The following is a 23171-nucleotide window of genomic DNA, read 5'->3' as shown; positions in this document are numbered from 1 at the left end:
TGTGGCTTTGAATCCGAACTTGCTTCTGCAAAGAATTTTTCTCAGCAGCCACTCTGTACCATCCTGCACATCCGGCAGTCCATCCACAACCTGCCCCTGACGCTCAGCGGCCGCTGCCGCAGTGCCTTGACCTGGCTGGTGCTCAGCGGGCCCATCAACCCCTGGGTCACCTGCTGCATGCCCAGAAGCACTGTCGTGGCTGCTTTCGCTGCCCACCCTATCCCTCTTCACTCCTGCTGCTGCCACGGCCACAGAAGCTCCCAGGCCTAGCAATGCAGTTTCTGGGTTCTGTTGGGGTGGGAAATAAGAAGGAGCTGAAACTCAGTTTCCCAGTACAGAGCCCAGTTGTCTGACTGTCACCTAATAATGACTTGTAACTCGGAGCATCCTTATCTGCAGCAACAGAGCCCGTGCAGAGGGTCATCCTCTCTCTCCTTCTCTCGCTCTCTCCATCCATACCGGTAGTAGTCATGAAAGCTCTAGCTCTTCCACCAATTTCTGGACTTAGTGGGAGCTGAGTAACATACCTTGGAAGTTCAGAGGAGTTAATACTCCATGGGGTGAAGGTTGATCAATGAGGACTGAATCCAAGGAGGAGCTGGCATGCAATGCCTCTCTCTTTTTCCTCCCTCCCCGCCTCACGGATGGTCCTACAGCCTGTCTAGAAGATGTTGTGCTTGACCAAGAAACCAGCTGTGTTTGCTTGGAACTTTAGGCCGGTTGACAACACACTACCTTATATTTGCTTTTCCTCCGCACCTGCGATGGCTCTTTTACCCTCACTCTTGCTATCCCGGGATTTCACCTCCTTAGTATAGAAGCTTTGTCTTAGGCTCTGTTTTCTAAGGCATTTATGCAAAACAGAGCTACCCCTCTACAGTTATCTAAATAGCCAGCGGACTTTTTTTGAAGTATGAGCACCTGACTAAAACTGAGGAGATAATACTCATATCATGAGTATCTGCTAAAAATGTTACGGTAGGAAGTCTTTCATCAGGCAGATGGTTGTGCTAGATAACCACTAAGTGCCTTCCAATTCTAAGCTTCTGTTTCTGTGAGACACTGCACAATTTTTTTTCTAATCGCCGAGAATAATATAAGTGGGACTTGTATGAAATATCTTCAAAGAATAGTATTCAGCACAGAAGGCATTCTGGGAAAACAACTTCTCGTGGCAATAGAGAAAATCAGCGTTTTACTGGAAACCCAAACCTAATCCATGTGAGAAAGTACTGAATTCCCTACAAAAGAAAAACAAGCAAAGCAAAAGAGAAATGTACGCTCTGTGGCTGTACATGCTCTCTTGGGGGAGTGATTATGGATTAGGCCATTTTATCACATACGCCTAGACAAATTAGGTATTGTTTTTCTTTTTCAGTCAATCCTGGCTGAGTTCCAAAATGAATCGTCATATTCTGAGTGCATAAATTCCAAGGCATAGATTTGCATTTGTACTTTAGTTGCTCTATCAGCTCTAGGCGAATTGCTCAGGGATGCCTTATTGTCAACAATTGAAAGATAACTCTCAAGAGGAGGAAGCTGCTGAAATATGCAACTAGGGTTTTTTTGAGCAAGAGATGGCAGGAGCCAAAACTTTGCGATGATCATGGTTTGGGTAATGCTGACAGCATCCTTTCCTCTGACAGGGTGGAGACTGTGGGGAAGGAGTCCAGATCCGCAGCCTCTCCTGTGTGGTCCACAATGGTTCAATGTCTCACTGGACTGTACCTGTAGACAATGCACTGTGTGGAGAGATGCCCTTTCAAGACAGCATCCTGAAGCAGCCATGTTCTGTGCCTTGCCCAGGTAGGCAATTTTAAATGATCGGGAATGCCTTCCATGGTGACCTTTTTATTTATTTCTTTTCTATTAATTTCCTGAGTTCTCTCTCATCCAAGTTGAAGTTTTTAACTAACTTTAATTCATTTGTCATTGTGGTTATCACTTTGGAATATACCTAACAGCTTCAACAGAGGCAAAGTAGGCCAGAGGGGGAAAAAAAGCACTGGACTTGGAAATTTAAGAGCTAAGTTAGAATCTTGTCAGTATCACTTCACTGGTGTTTTACCTGGGACATACAGTCTGGTCCCTTTGAGCAATGGTTGCTCCATCTAGAAAATGTGTTAATAGTACCTGACCTGACAGCACCTAGCACATTGGCCAGCACTCAAAAAATACTGACGGAATCCATGAGTGGATGAACCCCTGGGTGATGACATGGTGGGGACAAGTAAGGCTATAAGTGCACAGAAACACTCTGTTAAACAGGCAAGTTCTATGTAATCGTGAAGGTCATTATTAGTTACAGAAGATTTACGAATTTATTTTAATCCTAATAACACAGCTTAGCTTATACGACATGAGTTTAAGGTGGCTTAATATATCCTTATAACATGGCATGTAACATAGATGTGTGTAAAAACACATACCTACATATGGACATATATGTATACACATAAATGTGTGTATGTTTAGATTAAATTAAACATTCTTTAAGTTCAAAGATATTCCACTTCAGTAACTGACTTATTCCCTTTACATGATTTCTGTGAACATCTATTTTATGATGTTATGCTGCTCTTTAAAAACTGAGTTGATGTAATCTTTACACTTCCTTTTAAAAACTTTATTATCACTAGTAGTCACAGTGTTCTCCAGATAAAACTGCCATGATTGGAAGCAAAACAATGGCAGTATAGTGTTTGGTGTTCTTTTGCTCAACTAGATTAAACCATAAATTACTTCCTCATTCTTAGTATTTTCTAATTAGAATATTTATCAGTGTAGAATGCATAGTTTCTGGAACCCACCCCATCACTGCACCACCACAGAAATCTCACTGTGAACCTGTGCATATACATGGTGTTAAGGGCCAGTTTTCACGTTCTTTCCTCTGCTCCGTGCTGCGCAATCCTCCAGGAGACTGCCATTTAACGGAATGGTCAGAGTGGAGCACGTGTGAACTGACCTGCATCGATGGAAGAAGCTTCGAGACTATGGGTCGCCAGTCTAGGTCAAGGACATTTATAATTCAGTCTTTTGAGAACCAAGACAGCTGCCCGCAGCAGGTTGTAGAAACACGCCCTTGTACAGGTACCAAGAGCACTTTTCAACTCTTAGCCTTGATTGATCAATGCTTATTCTGCTTTGATGTGAGGTATAATAGATCCGCTGTTATCGTATTTACTTGCAGGAGGTAAATGTTATCACTACACATGGAAAGCAAGTCTTTGGAACAATAATGAACGAACTGTATGGTGCCAACGTTCAGATGGCATTAACGTCACAGGTATTCCTGCCTAAGATTCATGTGGGCACTTCAAAAAGATCTCTGAGTGTTGCTGGTGGTGAGAAGAATTAGCGTACAAATTATAAGCAAGGGAAGACTGGGCAGTGGCCTTAGATGAGCTTCATGACAAGTTGCCATTAGACCTTTGCATCTTAGAAAGCAAACACTTCTATTTGAAGTCCCATATATCAGACAACTTAAAGAAATAAGCTGAAACACAGTAAAATTTCCTTAAATATCATGATCTGAGACAAAGACTGAAAGAGACAGATGTTAGTTTAAAACAATGGTCTCTAAAACTTTTAAAGATGTACCTTTTCAGTAAAAAGTATTTGAGAACAGATCTCAACATATTCTAAAATCCTTCACTACTGTGCTAATGTATCATGATATGAAACATGTACAGATAGTGAAATTAAAAGGGTTGATAAGGATATAATAAAAGTTAAAATATATTAATGATGTAAAAAAACATTTTGCTGTAAATTATAGATGCTTATGTTCATGTACTGAAAGCTTCATTTTTTAACAATGTGTTAGTCATGATTGTTATTTAATATCTGACTATAGATTGAGGGAAGGGGTCTTCATTTATGACGGTGAATGCAATTTGATTCTACAAATGGTCTTCTCAATCATTTTAAAGGGTTTTTTTTTTTTTTGATGCCTTCTTATCAAAGAAAATTAGATTGTCATTCTTTTTACTTAGTACTTTGGCCGACTAAGAGCTCATCAGAATAGGAGAATTTTGATTTTTTCTCTTGGAATAGAAAGATTGTTAGCTTCACCTTTTTCTAGTTTACCTGTTTTTGCATTAGTGGTTGTCCCTTTAATCCACAGTTTTTCCATACGATAATTTATTTTAAGCTGCTCATCCATTTTGTAAGTTACTGTTAAAACTTAATATACTGTAAATCTACCTAACCAGGAACACAGAAAGCATCACACGCTGCAAATATGCTGAGAGTTAACGGACTGGTAAGGGTTCCACTATCAAATTCTCTGTATGGAGGACCTTGTGCCCAGCGTACATCACGGGGCCATCTGATGAATGAGTTCAGGCTACCAGTGTCACCTGCTAAGTATTATTAGAGCTTAATTTCATTCTTAAAATTTTAAATGTTAGATAAACTGTACAAATTCTAACATGTTCTTCCCGACTCCCAGGAGATCCTCTCCCCATGGGGTTCACACACCGCATGGTGGAGATCCCTGGTTTGAGTGCAAAACACCCCCTCCAAACTCTGTTGGCAGCAATGGGGCTGTGTTGGCAGGACTAACACCCACATGATCAATTTCACACCTACCTGCTCATTCCGGATCCTGGTGGTGGTTTGTTTTGTTTTGGTTTGGTTTTCCTGTGAGGATTATATTTGTTTTATTTTTTCAAGTAACAGGGAGAGTTTAGCTGTTTCGTTCTTAGGGTAAATGTAGATCTATTCCCTACACAGATTTAAGCCCAGAGCTTTTCGCTAGTTACAGAATCATAAACTATAATTGTTTGACAATTATAGTAATGCAGAGGCTAGAATCTATGAATGCAACCAGTAGTGTGTAAATATAGTTTAAATATTGCCCTTGAGTAATATGCCAACTCCTTTGCTTAGTACCTTGAATCCAGGAAGGCATGACTAATATTAAGTGATTTTCAGATTATAGAGACATTATTCCATCCATTTACTCAAAAATATTTAATAAGGACCTGCAAGTACTATGTCAGATCTATGATTATCCCTCCTGGAGTGTATACATTTGCTGTTAAAAATAGGTGTGGGAGTATGTATGTGACTGTGTGTGTGTGTGTGTGTGTGTGTATTCTGGTTGAAATACATTTAAAATGTTACCAAAATGTTTGATATTGTGGTCCCATGAATTGATTAGTGGCATTCTTTTACCGTTTGGTTACTGGGAATTGGTCTAGTGCCTAGTTGGGGTACGCAGGAGATGGAAAAAAAATATGTAGAAAGATCTTCACGCATATATATTTTCTGCTCCTGAACTTCACTTGAGATTTCATCAATTATTTTACTGATCCTGACACTCACAGGCTTTGCCCTCAAGCATGGCCATATGATAGAATCACATTGCCAATGCGCAGGTATAAAATCTCTACTGTAAACAGCTTCTGTTAGCAGAGTTTCCCACCTCAAACAGCCCTTCCTGGAGTACTGTAATCAATCATATAAAACTGGGCCACACGGTCAGCAAACAGATTTTTAAAGATAATACCGTTACAAGGTAGCCAGTGCCAGAGAGGAAAAGAAATGAGTATTCATCATAGAAAAATCTGTAAATGATGGTGGGATTTCCTTTGTAGGAGGCTGTTCCCCTCAGGCACGCCCTGCTGCTATTCGGCAGTGTAACCCGGCCTGCAGAAAACCTTTCTCCTACTGTACACAGGTGAGTCATGTGCTGGAGGCTTGGACAAGTATTGTAATCGCTGTGTTATATGTATGCTGTCTGATGTTTTCCAGTCTCCTCCAGCCCAAGTAGCAATTCCATGGGCCCACGATACCACAGAGAGGCATTTGCAGGAGTAATCACAGCTATTAAGAATTTCTTTCCAGGGCATGTGTTCAAGAAAGCAGTCCTTTTTTCTCTAAATCCATCTATAGCCGACCCTGTCTTTCAGATATCTAATCTATGTTAGCTCTGTTTATCCTCTATTTATCAACGTGTTCTCAGTTGATTTATTTCCTCCATTCTTAGCCTTTCATATACCTATTTTGAAAGATATTAAAAAGGGCATGTTCATATTTGCTAAATATTATGTATTAAAATTGGTTACACTATGATTACTGTACTGTGTATAAATTTTAGTTGATTTTAAATAAGTTGAATATGTGGTTATGGGTAATAATTATATGTGTGTGTGTATACATTTTTTTAAAGCAGAAATTTTTCTTCCCCTTTTTCTCCCTTAATTCCCATCAACCACTGCTCAGGAATTAATGCAAAATGTGCCATGTATTCTCAACAGTGGCACTCATTGTGTGCAGTGCGCACAGAAGAAAGGTGTGCCCTGTCTTTCAAAGAAACAAGTTTCTTCTTATAGTGTGTTCTTTCCAAAAATGACTTGGTTAAAAATGATTCAAATGCTCCATCCTGTTAATATGGCTCTTCTACTTCAAGTTAGGTTAATTCTTTACCACAGAAAAGCGAGTGAGTGATTAAGCTTCCAGTTTGGAAAAAAAGAGATCAGCAGCAACTTCATGGGCTAAGGCTGTTGCTAAATAGAAGTTGTGGCTTTCCACCAACTCTCTGGATACCCTCTTTAATAAAACATAAATATCATTTCCCTTGAACCTTTGGCATATGTGACTGGTTACAACTTTTCACTCGGACTAAATAGAGATGCATCTTGAAAAGATGGCTTTCATAGCTGAGCATATACCAATTTTTCTTAATTAGTTCTCCCCATTGAACACTGAATAATGTCTTCAATTAAAACCACTGGAAATACTATAATAATTGGCATTATTATATGAGTGGTACCTAAACTGTTGGCATTTATTAATTATATGCTTTTCTTTTACTTTTTTAAAAATAAATTTATGTACGTATGTATGTATGCATGCATGGCTGTGTTGGGTCTTCGTTGCTGCACGCGGGCTTTCTCTAGTTGCGGTGAGCGGGGGCTACTCTTCATTGCAGTGCGTGGGCTTCTCATTACGGTGGCTTCTCTGGTTGCAGAGCACGGGCTCTAGGCGCGTGGGCTTCAGTAGTTGCAGTGCATGGGCTCAGTTCTTGTGGCACACCGGCTTAGTTGTTCTGCGGCATGTGGGATCTTCCCGGACCAGGGCTCGAGCCCATATCCCCTGCGTTGGCAGGCAGATTCTTAACCACTGCGCCACCAGGGAAGTCTCTGGCTTTTACTTTTTGTGGAAGATTGTGGTACCCTATTTTTAGTTTTAGTATCTGTTGCTCCTCAAAATCATGTGTTCAAGTCAACAGTTGATGACCTAAGTAAATCTGGCTGATGCATAAGGACTGATGTGAGTGGCTATGTAAGGCTGTTCAGAAAATTCCAGGTATAGTTTTATGTGAGGAGCCCTAATAACAGAGTTATAGAGATTCATAATCTTATGCTTATTTTCTATTCTCTTCTATTGCTTTTATGTTTGCTGAAGGAAGGAAGAGCAGTTATTTTCAGTTTCACTTCCAGAGACAGATAGAAATCCTTGTCTGTTATACTTTATCATAATCAGTTTCTTGGAGAGGTTTATCGTACATGAAAATTACCAGGAATCCACAGACAAATATGAAGGTCATATTGTCATGATGCCAACTAGGAATGTGATGATGTGATGTGACACTCGGATAATTACAAGATATCAATATCCCTATCTATCTATCTATCTATCTATCTATCTATCTATCTATCTATCTCTCTCTCTCTCTCTCCTCCCTCTCTTGGACATGTGCCTTTGGTGAAGTCTTTTTTTCTCCACAGTCTTGGGCTGTCGTCTCCTCTGAGTGAAGAACTAAGCCTTTGAGTGGAGAGGCAGTTCAGACTATTTAGTGATCAATGGTAGAAAGTGATAGAGGCAGAAATAGACCTCAAAGAGCACAAAACTCAAAGAAGATATGTACGTAATTCCTGTTGCTTTGCATCTCAGTGTCAAGGGCAGGTTGGAGTGAGTGGGCAGGAATCTGAAACAGCTGGGGGAAGAGTTGAGGCTAATTTTTAATTAGATGCTTTAAACATCTCTACAAGAGAGCAAAGGTTGTAGTTAATGCCCACTATTGACAAAGAATTGTGATTTCATATTTGGAAGGTATAAGAATTATAAACCACTAAAAAGAACTGATGATTTATTTAAGGGTTGACTTTGGAATTCAAAAAGATGAACGATTTATTGAATTTTCATCACTTTGTCAAGTCTGGTGCTGGAAAACCCTAAGCTGCCATGACATACCACGCGAATATTAAGTGCCTCCAGCAGTTAAAGCATTCTTTTTTCATCTACACAACTCACTGTGTAACCGTAAACATTTTTTTCTGCTATAGGGTGGAGTCTGCGGCTGTGAGAAGGGCTATACAGAGATCATGAGAGCCAATGGTTTCCTGGATTACTGCATGAAAGTACCTGGCTCAGAAGACAAAAAAGCTGATGTGAAAAATCTTGCTGGGAAAAACAGACCTGTGAATTCAAAAATACATGATATTTTTAAAGGATGGTCTCTTCAACCCCTTGATCCAGGTACATATCGGTTATGAGTCAGAAACGTAAATTCTCTCATGGGGGATTGGGGTTCACATTGTGACCACTGCTCATGATGGAAAGAATGGAGGGAAGAAGGAAAAGAGGAGAGAAGGGAAAAGCAACATGGTCTAGTTCAAGGTTTCTCAGATTTGAGTGTTGTGTGGTGTAAAATGTTCTCATGGGGTGGTTGAAGGTAAGTCTGTCAATCCCAGTTTAAGAGACACTGAGTTAAGGGACCAAAATATTAATCTATAAAAATATTTGAATTGTAAATCATCTCTGCCAAAGACTTTATTTTTATAACTGTGAATTTGTGTATGTAATTGAAATTAAAAGCAAAAATTGGAATAGATTCTCAGGAACATGCAGGTACCTAGGGAAATGTCCAGGGGACCCTATCTGGTTTGAGAAACACCAGTGAAATAGTAAAGAGCATCAAATTCAGAGGCCGACAGACCTTCCTGGCATCATAGCTCAGAAGGTACCGATTTTCTGACTGACTGTAATTTCTTCACCTCTCTGGAACTGTTTCCTCATCTACCAATCAATCTAGAGGCACCTGCCCTACACGATTGTCATGAGTATTAGCACATTGTCAGGCCTGCAGGACTCAAAAATTAGTGGGTATTAAGGACAAGAATGAACATTTTTTAGATGCTTTCTGTGTACCCTGTGGTTCCATGCTGGTTGTGGTGCATGACTCATTACGTTCTTGCACATAATGAGATGCCATTATTCCCATTTTAGTGATTAGGATGCTGAAATTGGCAAACTAATTTGACCAAGGACACACCACCAGTAAGTGACAGGAAGGTCTGAAAGGCAGGCCAATAAGGTCTTTACAAAGCACTGGTCTCTACTTCCCACTCTGTGAAGTGGGCAGAAAATGAAAGCAAAATTCTCTGTGCCTACTGTACGTACCTCTTCTAGAAAACAAAATGCTGTGAATGACTGAGGGAAGGGAGCATTGAGAGGGAAGAGACACACAAATCTCAGCCAAAATATACCTTGGGAACTTTCCTCCCAGACCCTAGGCGTTGGCCATACCAAAGTGCCTTGATGACATGCTTAAATGAAGCAAAACCAGAGCCCAGGCACAAAGGACCCTACATCTAGAGGAAGAAACAAGATGTACACTCCTTAACTAACTTTTAAGGATGACCACAATATCTTACTCAAGTTTTGATTCCCGTGTACGTCTGGGCATGCCATAGGTATTCAAAAATATCTTATTCATTTTGTGACGTTTAGTGACATTTAGCTAATTTATAGCAATAGACTTAAATTTGAGGGAAGAGTGATATGAAATGTAGCTAGGCTCGCCCACTGCTCGTAGACCCTATTTCAGGAAGAGAATTAGGGTGAAGTTCCAGGGAAATGAGTTTTCAAATCCACACTTGAAGTCCTTAACCTTTGGAGGTCTAACTAAAGCATCAATAGCACATATGTGAGTATACGTGTATGTGCATATGTGTGTGTGTATATATATATATACGGATACACACACAAAGACATATACACACATATATGTATATTCATATATACACTATTGCATACATAGGTATGTATATAAGTATATATGTAAAATATATATTTAGTCTGGGGAGAGTTAATAACTTTCATTAGGTTCTCATGATGAGATTGTAAACTTGAGCAGCCTCTCAGGAGGGCAATTGGGCAAAAATCTATCATACATTTTGGCCTAAAATTTTCCTCCTAGGAATTCATCATACAAATATACACACGTATACTAAGAGAAATATGTAAATGATATTCATTATATGACTGCTTATTACATAGCAAATGAGTGGAAATAACCTAAATGTCTATAAGGAGAATAACAGAAAAACAAAAATAGATACAGCTGTACAATATGTCTCATAGAGGTATTAAAAAGAATGAGATAGACCTGTCTGTATGAACTAGCATGGAAATATTTCCAATATATATTGTGACATAGAAAAGAAGTACCAAAGTGAGTGATACGCACCATTTGTGTCTTTTTTAAAAAGTGCAGGTATTTTGTGTTTGTACTCATTTGCTTGCATGTGCAGAGAAAACTATGAGATGGTTTGCAAGCAAATTGGTTACCGTGGTAGCGGCTGGGTAGGGAGCTCAGAGAGGGTGGCAGGAAGGCTGACTTTTCACTACATTATCTTTTTTTAATAGTTTGAACATTGATCCTATCCATTATGCTGTTATAAAAATCTATATTGATTGATTCTTCTTAAGTAACATGGCTTAAAGGTCATGGACCACATACCTCTGTACTAGGGATTGAAAAACACTGTACCTTCCAATACTTCAGCTCTATGAGGTTTAGGGGTAATAAGATGACAGATGCATTCTCACTCAGGAAAGATTTTTTTTCTTATTGCCAATGTAAAAAATTCCCAATAGGGGATTTCATCATTAGTGTTTCAAAGAGGTAAGAATCAAAGCTTTGTTAAAAGTTTTATAGAAATATATCATTACTAGATTGAAATCTCATTCTAAAACCTGATTGAGGCTTGAAAGTGTCTTGTAAGCAAAAATTGTAATAGGTAGTCATAATACAATTGAAAGTAATTGTGATTTTCTTCCAAACAAGTGTTGTTTACAATCGATTTTGATTGTTTTTCATCCCACGAAAGTCTTTAGCATAAGATGTTGATATGTTTTTTGGACCCCCAGTTAATTACATTCACATAGTATAATGAACCTTTTGTGTGTATATCTTTCAGAAAGGAACATATTTCCTTTGAGATGCTAAGGCATTGCTACTATCAATGCAATTCTAAGCTTAGTTAACTGTGTGCTCATGTATACACAGCAAAAACCATGAGATTTCCAGAGACAACTCAAATTTATACACACACACGCACACCATACATACAGTCAGGGTATACCTCACACAGTAAAAATCACAAAATAGATCAGACTGTTTGGTTCTATTTTTTTAACTCCAGCAGATAAGTCCAAAATAATATATACTTGTACACATATGTATATGTTTTGTAATACTTTTGTATTAGAAGTATAAACAAATGAAAAAAAGTTCAAAATATCCTGCCAGTTGTTAGGTTTTACAAAGTACTGGTTTCTGGTCTTTGTTTGGTATTGTGAAAAAATGATAGACTATCTTACATTTTATACTTTCACCTTTTTTTTTGACATTTGAAAGCTGTCATATGTGGGTATTTCCACCTATGCTTCTAACTTAACGCAAATCTCAGAATTCAACTGAGAAATAAATAATATACACTAATTTAGATAAGAAATAAAGCTTTTGTTGCTAAGCTTGTTATTTTCTATTTTAAACAGATGGCCGAGTGAAAATCTGGGTTTACGGCGTTTCAGGTGGTGGTTTTCTTATCATGATTTTCCTAGTATGTACTTCCTACCTTGTTTGGTAAGTACTAACTAGTAAAAAGTTAATATTCCATATTTTCATGGGTGGCATGTTATACTAAAAGAAAACTTATGATAAGATCATTGGCCATTACAACAGGACCCTTGAACTCACAAATAATCATCAACAGTAGAATTGGTGAATAGTTGAAATGGGAAATCATTATCTTTATTGCCCTTGTTTGAAATAACATTCTTTTATTTGGTTTTCAAATACTATCAGAAGGTATAAGAGGCAAGTCATTAGTCAGGGCTTTCCCATTTTAGAATATTGATTTAGATCAGTACTTTTTAGCTTTGATGGCACACTGGCATTTCCTGGCACCTCTTGGGGACTGATAGTTGAATCCTAGTCCCAGAGATTTTTTTTTTTTTTTTAATTTTGCTTATTGAAGTATAGTTGATTTACAGTGTTGTGTTAATTTTGCTTTACAGAAAAGTGATTCAGTTACACATACATATATTCTTTTTTATATTCTTTTCCATTATGGTTTATCACAGGATGTTGAATATAGTTCTCTGTGCTATACAGTAGGACCTTGTTTATCCATTCTGTATATAAAAAAAAGCCCACACCTGCTCACCCCAACCCCCTCCCCCTTGGCAACCACAAGGCTGTTCTATATGTCCATGAGTCTGTTTCTGTTTCATAGATAATTTGCATCATATTTTAGATTCCACATATAAGAGATAGCATATGGTATTTGTCTTTCTCTTTCTGACTTACTTCACTTAGTATGATAATCTCTAGGTCCATCTATGTTGCTGCAAATGGCATTATTTCATTCTCTTTTGTGACTGAGTAGTATTCCACTGTATATATGTACCACATCTTCTTTATCCATTCCCCTGTCGATGGACATTTAGGTTGTTTCCCTGTCTTGGCTACTATGAATAGTGCTGCTGTGAACATAGGGGTGCATGTATCTTTTTGAATTAGAATTTTCTCCGGATATATGCCCAGGCGTGGGATTGCTGTATCATATGGTAATTCTATTTTTAGTGTTCTGAGAAAGAGTTTTCCATACTGTTTTCCATAGTGGCTGCACCAACTTACATTCCCACCAACAGTGTAAGAGGGCTCCCTTTTCCCCACACTCTCTCCAACATTTGTTATTTATTTGTAGAGTTTTTAATGATGGCAATCCTGACTGGTGTGAGGTGGTACCTCACTGTGGTTTCAATTTGCATTTCTCCAATAATTAGCAATGTTGAGCATCTTTTCATGTGCCTATTGGCCATCTGTACATCTTCTTTAGAGAAATGTCTATTTAGGTCTTCTGCCCATTTTTTGATTGGGTTGTTTGTTTTTTTGTTGTTGAGCTGTATGAGCTGTTTGTATATTTTGGAAATTAAGCCCTTGTTGGTTGCATCATTTGCGAATATTTTCTCCCATTCCATAGGTTGTCTTTTCCTTTTGTTTATGGTTTCCTTTGCTGTGCAAAAGCTTGTAAGTTCGATTAGATCCCATTTGTTTATTTATTTCTATTGCATGGGGAGGCTGTCCTAAGAAAACATTGGTACGATTTATGTCAGAGAATGTTTTGCCTATGCTCTCTTCTAGTAGTTTTATGGTGTCATGTCTTATGTTTGAGTCTTAAGCCATTTTGAGTTTATTTTTGTGTATGGTGAGAGAGCATGTTCTAACTAACTTCATTGATTTATATGCGGCTGTCCAACTTTCCCAACACCATTTGCTGAAGAGACTGTCTTTTTCCTATTGTATATTCTTGCCTCCTTCGTTGAAGATTAATTGACCGTAGGTGTGTGGGTTTATTTCTGGGCTCTCTATTCTGTTCCATTGATCCATATGTCCGTTTTTGTGCCAATACCATGCTGTTTTGATTACTGTAGCTTTGTAGTATTGTGTGAAGTCTGGGAGGGTTAGGCCTCCTGCTTTGTTCCTTTTCTTCAGAATTGCTTTGGCAATTCTGGGTCTTCTATGGTTCCATATGAATTTTAGGATTACTCTAGTTCTGTGAAAAATGTCATGGGTAATTTGATAGGGATCACATTAAATCTGTATATTGTTTTAGGTAGTATGGCCATTTTAACAATATTAATTCTTCCCACCCAAGAGCATGGGATATCTTTCCATTTCTTTGAATCATCTTCAATTTCCTTTATTAATGTTTTATAGTTCTCAGCATATAAGTCTTTCACCTCCTTGATCAGGTTTATTCCTAAGTATTTTATTTTGGGGGTGCGATTTTAAAAGGTATTGTATTTTTACATTCCCTTTCTGATATTTCTAGCCCCAGGGAATCTGATTTAAGTATCCGAACAACTTGACCACATGCAGGAATAATTAAAAGTGCCCCAGGTAATTCTAATATCCAGGCAAGCCTGAGAGCCATCACTCTAGATAATTCTAGTTCTTAAATTTTCTTCTCAAACTGACCTATTTTGACCAGTTATGTTAGATTGACCAGTTGGTTCAAACAACCTATTAGTACATTTTGAATAGTAGAGCCAGCTGTTTATCTACATTGACCAGCCATGAGAGAAAATTTAACTGACTGTCCATTCCAGGAACCCCAGTTTGTAAGTAAGTGACTAGTTCCTAAAAATGTTATTCTCAGAAAATGATGATTAGCTTATTGTATAGAATATATTTTATTTGATGAGCTGGTCTTGAAACATACATTGAATGAATGTTTTCAAGTGTGTTGAGAATATTTTCTTAGCTTCCTAAGAAGAATTTTCAAAGGATTTTTTTTTAAATTTTCATGAGATCAAAGTGTTACTTTTTTTTCTCTAATTCAAGATATTTATATTCATCATCTGTCTCAAACTATTTCCTTGAGAATTTTCACCCAAGTTTTAATCTCACTTCAAATCCAGTCTTTGTATTTCTAGCTTGTACTTCCAAGGTTACACAGGTTTTTAAATCTTTGCTCTTGGTCAGTGAAAGTTAGTGAAGAAAATAAAGTGACTTTCATTTTTTCTGCCACCTATAGTGATTGAAATTGAATTTCTAGAAGTTGGATTTCTATCCAATTAATATTTCCACAGTGTTGTAGTAAAAAGGAACACCTTCAGTTAGTCATTTACCCTAAAATCAAATGATGTGACCAATTATGTTTGAATTGGTAAGTTTTGGGAGCATTGTCTAGGTCCTGTCTTAATGAACAAATGTGAAGTGGAAAGCCTTATATGCGGTTGAGAGTAATAGGAAGCATTCACCACTAAAAAAGATTAGAAGAAGGAAAAGGTCTTAAATTGCAACAAAGAACATAAAGGGTTGACAGATGAGACACTGCTCTCAAAGCAATGGCCCAATACAGTGTAAGATAATCAGCTAGTCTATTAGTCTGTGAAAGCTTGGATGTGTACTACTTCATAGCCACATCCCCAATTCCAGATTCTATGGTTCCTTCTTCCCTAGAATATCAAAAATTAAAATTTATTAACAGCCATAAATTTCACCCTTTTACATTTCTCCATTTCCTTCAACTTAAAATTGTGTTACCCTTAACCCATTCCTTCAACAATAAATATTTATTGTGGCCCTTTCTGTATAACTCTAGGTGCTGGGGGTTAATTAGGTATCTCACTGAATTCTGATGACAAACATAATTTTCTGGAAAATTTTTATTATAAATGATCAATGGAATTGCCCCTTACTTTTTAGTGACCAAATTATATTTATGTACAGTATTTCTCATACCTATTATTTTTTTCATCCTCAATGCCCAGCCTTAATAATCCCCTGTTGGAAGTAGCACAGTTACTTCCATATTTGGATTCTTTACAAATGCTCCCTTCAGCAGTCTGTAGCCAGATTAATCTTCCTAAAACTTAGCCAAGTGATCAGGCCCTTTCCTCCTCAGACAGACACCCACCCATTGACAGCAAAATGAAAGTCATGTTCTGCCTGCCTTACCAGTCAGTTAAAGTCTTCCACTATTTGAGCCCAAACAACTCTTTCAACTTCATTTTCTACTGTTTCCCTATACCCAGGTGTGTTGAAAGGCCTATTTATTTAGCTGTGCCGGGTCTTAGTTGTGGCATGCGGGATTTTTTAGTTGCAGCATGTAGGATCAAGCTCCCTGACCAGGGCTCACACCCAGGCCGCCAGGAAAATAATCTAATATTCATACATCAAACAAAGTGCTTTGCATAGATTGCCTTATTCAGTCTTCATAATAATCCAGTGAGGTGTTGCTAATATCACCTTCATTTTAAAGGCAGAGTAAGTAATCCTCGGAAAAGTTGAGTAACTTACATAAGGACATCAGCCTGGTGAAATCAACTCCAGGTTTGTCTTAACCCCCAAATGTATACTCTTTCCACTGGACTTTCCAATCTCTGTAATTTCTTTCCCTTGAGTGAGTAATCCTAAAAACTCTTTAGACTCGAGGTAGTGTCTACCTTTCACATTTTTTAGGGGCTCTTCATTTCCCAAGTAAAAGTAAGCTACAGACTGGGTACAGACCTATTGATATCAAAACATTTACTGTTATATAGGAGCTGCCTAAAGAATCCAAATAGGTATTTTCACACCATCTATTTCTATTAAATAGCTTGCAGAAGAGTTAGAGGATGACAGTTTTGGAGATTTTATATGTTCTCCCCCAAAATAAAAAGCTTAGGACAAGAGAGCCGCTCTAATAAATATGCCAGTTGTTAGGTGTACACTTTAGATGAAAGCAGTTTATGATAACACTTGGACATGTTTTTGAGAAAACAGAGAAAAATAAATAGTCTTCTCAAGGACTGCTATCGTTCAGATGTGACCGTTTGCACGTCTGCCATTAGCATTTGGAGTTTTTGAAATACTACTACTGATGCCCAGCTCCCCTGGCAATAAAGACTCATGAGGTAATTTAGTGGGGACGACCACTGGGTGAGCTTGTAGGTAATCTAGACCTAGTGCCTGGAAATTACTCGGAGAACTGCAGCTATTCTACCTTGCTCAGCACAACGCAGGAAAGGGGCTCTCAAGTTTGAAGGTGGTGTCGCCACTTCCGAGGCTCGGCCCTCCTGAGTAGCTGCCTCTTAATGTCTTCTGGTCTGGGGATGGGTCCCTGTGGCTTGACTTCAAGAGTGCCGAGAAGTGCCAGCACTTGCCTGCCCGTTTACAGTGAGCTCACTTTTCTGGGTTAATGGGTCTATCCTTTGCTAAAACGCAAATGGTCATGGAAGAGGTGACTTTAAAACGTGTCCATCAATGATCTCTTACAGCCTGGGTTGCATACTGGTTTTTCTCCCTTGGGCCAACTCTGAAAGTGATGGTGGCTCTCAAGAGTGCTCCGTTAGGAAGAGTTATGAGGCTATTCCTGGGCTCAGCAGTAAACAATAATGTGATGGATGGGAGACGTCCACCGTGGGTACAGGATGCCCTGGGGTGGCGGCGGCCCATGGGCCAGGCATTTGTGGCTCCTGATTTAGTGTGAGTGAGGTGGTCACACCTTCCCCGATACCAGAGTTGAGGAAAGAAAGTGACTTGAAAAATGATTCCTAAATGAGTTTCCTAATAAATAACAGGGAGGGGGAAAGGAAAGGGAGCAGGGACTTCTTCGAAGGACAAGTCTCCTATTTGCTGGCTTTGCAGAGGGCAGCCTCCCACTCACCTCCTCCTCTTAGGGCTCTTTCTAACCAGCCACAGCTCTTTGTAAAGCCACAGCTCCCCAGCAAAATCACCACCTTATTCAGTGGTTGCTAACTTTTAAACTCTCTAAAAGTTCTCAGATCTCACACATTCATAGATGTGACTTTAGTATCTGTCAATTGAGAGCTTACACAGTATGAAAAGATGCATATGAAATGAAGCCTTCGCCTTCATCACAGCCATCCCAACACACACACCACGAGCGAGCCACAAAAATCCAAGACCTATATACTGGGAGCCCCCTTTCTCTTTTTTTTTCTATTCCTAGAGGTGAACACAATGTTCATAATAATTCCATACCTAGAAGCTGGTATATAAATCTGTGTCATATTTGAGCAGAATTTTCCAGGCACAGTCCTAGAGGCTGGCCAAGTTTATTATTGTCTCTTTTTTTTGAATTTTATTTTTTTATTGAAGTGTACTTAGTTTACAATGTTGTATTAGTTTCAAGTGTACAACAAAGTGATTCAGTTATACACTCACACCAGTTCTTTTTCAGATTCTTTTCCATTATAGGTTATTACAAGATTCTGAAGAGAGTTACCTGTGCTATGCAGTAGGTCCTCGTTGTTTACCTATTTCATATAGAGTAGTGTGTATATATTAATCCCAAACTCCTAATTTATCTCTCATCCCCTCATTCCCTTTGGTAACCAAATATTATTGTCTCTATAAAGATCCAACCATCTCTATGCCTCCTCCCCACGCCCCAGGACTCAGCTTTCCCATTTCTCTGCCAAACAGCCCTTAGAAAATGCCAAATAGAACAAATAATGCCATTTGCAGCAAATGGTTGGACCTAGAGATTGTCTGATTTACTTTGCTCAGTATGACAGAGAAAGACAAATATCATATGACATCGCTCGTATGTAGAATCTAAAAAATGGTACAAATAAACTTATTTACAAAACAGAAATAGAGTCAGTCACAAATGTAGGGAACAAGCTTACAAATGAACTTATTTACAAAAAAACAGAAATGGAGTCACAAACATAGAAAACAAGCTTATGGTTACCAGGGGGGAAAGAGAGGGGGATAAATTGAGAGATTGGGATTGGCATATACACACTACTATATATAAAATAGATAACTGATAAGGAGCCTGGCAATATGACTAGAGACACTGGAATATGCATATATGTTAATATAGACAAAGTTGAATGTTATTCAGATAATTATGCAGTAACTGCTCTTGAGAAGCGGAACGGACCTGGGAAACGGGAAATCATAGGCCGAGGACGCCTCTGCAGAGAATTTAAAGCATATTTCTACCTACTGCCCCTCTGCTGAGAGGCAGGTGTTTGCCTGCAGCCAGTGCCCAGCACATCATACACCAAGCACCTGCTACACGCTGGGTGCTGGGTAGGGACACAGTAGGATCTCTGGTTTCTTGTAGTAGGTTTTTAAAAAATCATTTGTAATTTACCTCTTTAGCATCTATAAATTGCTTCAAACATCCAAAAAAAAATTTTCTCCTGAATTAGAACCTGAGTATTTTAAACTAGGAGATTCTCCCTACAACCATGTTATCAAACATCTTTTTCTTTTGTGGTAAAAGTCACATATCAAACAATTCTCTAATTTAACCATTAAGTGAAAGACGCCAGACACAAAGGGCCACACGTATAGTATGATTCCATATGAAATATCCAGAATAGGCAAATTTACAGAGGCAGAAAGTTGATATGTGGTTGCCAGGGACAGAGTAGAGAACGGAGAGAGACTGCTTAGTGGGGCCAGTTTCCCTTTAGGGTGATGGTTATGCAGCACTGTAACACAGTGTTCGAAATGCCAGTCAGTTGTACACATTGAAATGTTTGTTTTTAACTTACATTCACTCGAAGTATAAAAATTAATACATACAGACAAAAAAGTTGTTTCCACCACGTGCCTAATTAATGAATTGGATGGAGAGAGTCTGCACTGAAGGGTTAAAAGCATTTGTCCTGTGTCTTTTAGATGCACTTAGGTTCCAGGCTGTGCCACTCACTCAGTGACTTGAGGGAAGGTTAAATAACCTCTCTAGTCCTTCTCTGTCAAGTAGCAATAATCCTAATGCCTCCCTCTCAGTGCTGTCCTGGGATTTATTGAGATACCCTCTGTAAATCCTCAGCACAGGGCTTGGCACTTAGTACGCATCCAATTAATCACAGATGCTGCTGTAAAATAAATAGTACAGAAATTCGGAGACAGTGAGTGAGATGGCTCCCCTGCTGGTGAGGACAACCCGAAGAGAGCTGGGCTCTGAAGTCACAGCAAAGCCAAGGCACTGAGGAGGGAAGGGAGAGAGAACAGTGGGAGGTAGGGCACTGTGTGGTAGAATTCAAACTATAAATACTCATCAATTGGGAGTCACGCCTACTGAGAATCAAAGAGCGTAATGCAGCGTGTTTTGCCCGGATCTGGGGCATCACCGTGTGATTTGGGAATGTAACTCAAGTTCAGCTTCTCTCTCTCTGTGAGAACGAATGGCAGCCCTCCCTGATCTGGCCACATTGTTGACCACAAGGAGAACAGAGACCAGGGGAGAAGAGCTTTGCCTGGTGCAGAATCAGTGAAATTTTCCTGACAGGCTCTGGTGACTTGGCAGCTATTTGTCAGGATTCAGGCCAGAGCAGAAGCGTGTTTACTTGAAAACAAGAGCAGAGTAGGGCGTGGGAGTCTGGCTGTCCTCGCTACTTACGATGTTAACCATCTGTGCTGTGGAGGACGCAGTAGGTTAGGAATTAGTGAGCAACAGATGTTCGCATTACTGCATATAAACAAAGGAAAGTAGCCTTTACCAAATTCATTGCTTCCACTAAACTTGGTTTTTTTGAGGAAAAAAACCAAAGGCTTCTCCTGGTTTAAGGGTCAAAGTACACCACTATTCCAAAAAGGAACCCACCAGTCCAGAGAAATCAATCTTTTGTCTAACCACTTGAATTTCTGTACCTCACAATTTTGTTTGGCAGGTGAAACAGAGCTCTGTGAACTTTTATCTCAGGAATTCTTTTCCCTTTACAGCAAGAAGCCAAAACCACATCAGAGCACACCTCCCCAACAGAAGCCTCTGACCTTAGCCTACGATGGAGACTTAGACATGTAACCTGAAAAAGAAATCCAAATGTAGACATCAACTGCCTTAACTGCTTTCTCTTTTGTAGCTCTCAGAATTCTCAGTTTTTTGAGGAATCTCCTGATGCGTTATACGAGGCAGGATACAAATATTGTGAAAGCTATATTGCCTCAACTTCATTTGGACATGGAGTCAAGGATTAGTCTGTCTGCCATTTTGCTTTCAAGTTGTTTGTTTGTGGGTGTGTTTAATTCTTTGATTTTCCCAAGGGACCTGAAAACCCTTCTCTTCCTGCTTGGAAACGGGAAGAAGAAAATATGATGGAATTCCCACAGACTTGAGTATAAACTTTATCCTTAGCAGCATGATGACAATCCGGAGGAAAGCCCAATCAAGGCATTTAACTGTAAATGATGAGTCGCCTGACACTGCATTGTTACGCACTATGTTAGTGCAAATCCTTATTCTTCCCATACTTCAACACTGAGTTTTCTAGAGCTTATTACATCGGTTCAAAGACTTTCAAATTGGATTGCCTATTTTCATGAACATAGAGAGAATGGGTTACCATTTCAGAAATTCTCTGCGTTTCTACCTTTACAAATTGTATTTTGTTTTGTAGCCAGGGGGATGATGGTACTTCATGGGTTGCATCTATTGAAAACAAATGGAATGGGTGTAATTCCTGGACTAGATGAAAGCCAGGTGGTTTTGAATGAAATGTGTATTGAATGTTAGGGTGTACAAACGAAGTAATAGGTGGTTATATTGGAGAAAGAGGTAAATTAATTATTTCATTACTAAAACTGTGTATTTTAACAAAAACTTAGCCATGTAGATAGATATAGCATTAACCATACACAGTTGTAATTCAGTTTAATGATGAAAAATGCTGCTTTTGTAATTTCAATTTTCTTATTGAATATTTATAAATTCTTTTTTTGAATTTAATTATCTGACCTCACTTAATATATATCGAACGCCGATCCTGTTTGTAGCAAGTCTTGCTTTTATAAGGTTTCAATAATATCTAAAACAACACATGAAAAACCTGAAACCATTTTATGAAGATCAATGTTTGTAATTGTAGATGTTGAAAAGTAAGACGGTGCCATCTTGTGGTATTGACTTGTATTTATAACAAATAAAGTGCTCAAGAGACTGAAATGTTAACTGTTGTAGACTTCTTATTCCCTCCTGAAGAGCCCATGCTTTGACGAAAACAGCTTTAATAACAGATTCCCTGTGTCACTGTTTCAAAGGTTGACAGCTGAAATCACTGACAGAGAAAAGGACTCTTACCCCACACTCTCAGCACTAATGGTTATGCTATGAAATGGAGCCAAGCATGATTACACAGAGTAGCTTTGAAGGAATATTTAAAGCTTAGCTAACATTAGAACAAACCGCTGTATGCAAACACTGACTGATACGTAAATGAACTGAGAGGCCTGAGAAAATGGAACTGTTTGTTTGTTAGAAATCTGATACAATGAGCAAGACAGAGGATGTTTTCATTTATACTAGGACTTTTGTTAACCATTTTAACGCTAATTGATTTTCTTCAATGGCACCATGTTTTGTTTTGTTTTTTGGCACCATGGTTTTAAATGAAAAAACTACATGCAAAGAGAATAGCTTATGTCAATACTGTGGTTGAGGAAACAGCTCCTAGAATTGTCCTTTTATTAGTTCACTTTAGCTAAAGCTTCAGTAGTCTTCATGGTAGTTCAAGAGATCCTGCTTCAGAGATCGAATCCTAGCTGTGCCCTTTACTGCCTGTATGATCCTATGCAAGGATGATAAATTCTCTCTGCCTCAGTTGTTTGACCCACAAAATGAGATAATGAAATCATTTTCCTCCTAAGGTAGACCTTAACAATAAATGTAAAGGGGGGTTTCTGGTTCAAGATGGCGACATAGAAGAATTCTGAACTCACCTCCTCCCACAGACATGCCAAATCTACAGCTACCTATGGAACAGTCCTCCAAAAGAAATCCAGAAACTAGCCGAGTGACTCCTACACATCAGGCACACAAGAAAAAACCCACATCAAAATGGGTAGGAGAGGCTGAGACACATTGTCTCCGTAAGCCCCACCCCTGGTGCAGTGACCCTCATCAGGAGACACAATCCCCCGCTTCTCTCTGAGAAGTAAAAGGTTTGAAGCCCACATTTGGCACCCCAGTTTTTAAGACCTGCACCTGAGAGACAGGCGTTCAAAACATCTAGCTTTGAAAACCAACAGGGCTTGTGACCACAAGACCCACAAGGCCCTAGTGAACAAAGAGACAGTTCTTAGAAAGCTTGCATGGACTCATTGTGGGTACTTTCCAGGGCCCAACACAGAGGCACCCAAATGAAAAGTGTCCAGAATTTCTGTGAAAGAGGCCTCTTTGCATATCTTAAAGCTTTGGCCTGAAGGGCAGGCATCTAATTTAATCCACATCTAGGGGCTAACTGAAATACTCTCCAAAGGCCATGGAGGCTGGTGGGAACCATCTTTGAGCTCTCCTTCTGTCTTATCCCAGGTCCCCAGCATCTCCTGGAAAGGAGCTTGTTCACACATCTGGTGCCCTAGTTTTTACAGCTGCCACCCAGGCATCTGGGCA

At 39.0% G+C, this 23171-nt stretch overlaps 1 protein-coding gene across 1 annotated transcript in view; it reads left to right on the top strand.

Moving 5' to 3' along the window:
• Positions 1 to 21448, top strand: part of THSD7B (thrombospondin type 1 domain containing 7B) — a 786243-nt gene extending 764795 nt beyond the window's left edge. The window contains exons 21-27 of the mRNA XM_068543998.1: positions 1647 to 1806; positions 2920 to 3093; positions 3194 to 3289; positions 5607 to 5689; positions 8301 to 8493; positions 11800 to 11887; positions 20507 to 21448. Coding sequence (XP_068400099.1) covers positions 1647 to 1806; positions 2920 to 3093; positions 3194 to 3289; positions 5607 to 5689; positions 8301 to 8493; positions 11800 to 11887; positions 20507 to 20588 — 876 coding nt within the window. The 3' untranslated portion in view covers positions 20589 to 21448. The remainder of the gene's footprint in view (positions 1 to 1646; positions 1807 to 2919; positions 3094 to 3193; positions 3290 to 5606; positions 5690 to 8300; positions 8494 to 11799; positions 11888 to 20506) is intronic.
• Positions 21449 to 23171: the final 1723 nt, after the last annotated feature.

This window comes from Eschrichtius robustus, chromosome 5, assembly GCF_028021215.1.
Source record: "Eschrichtius robustus isolate mEscRob2 chromosome 5, mEscRob2.pri, whole genome shotgun sequence".
Taxonomy (NCBI): Eukaryota; Metazoa; Chordata; class Mammalia; order Artiodactyla; family Eschrichtiidae; genus Eschrichtius; species Eschrichtius robustus.
The sequence above is the reverse complement of the archived record's forward strand: the minus strand, read 5'-3'. Positions and strand labels throughout refer to the sequence as shown.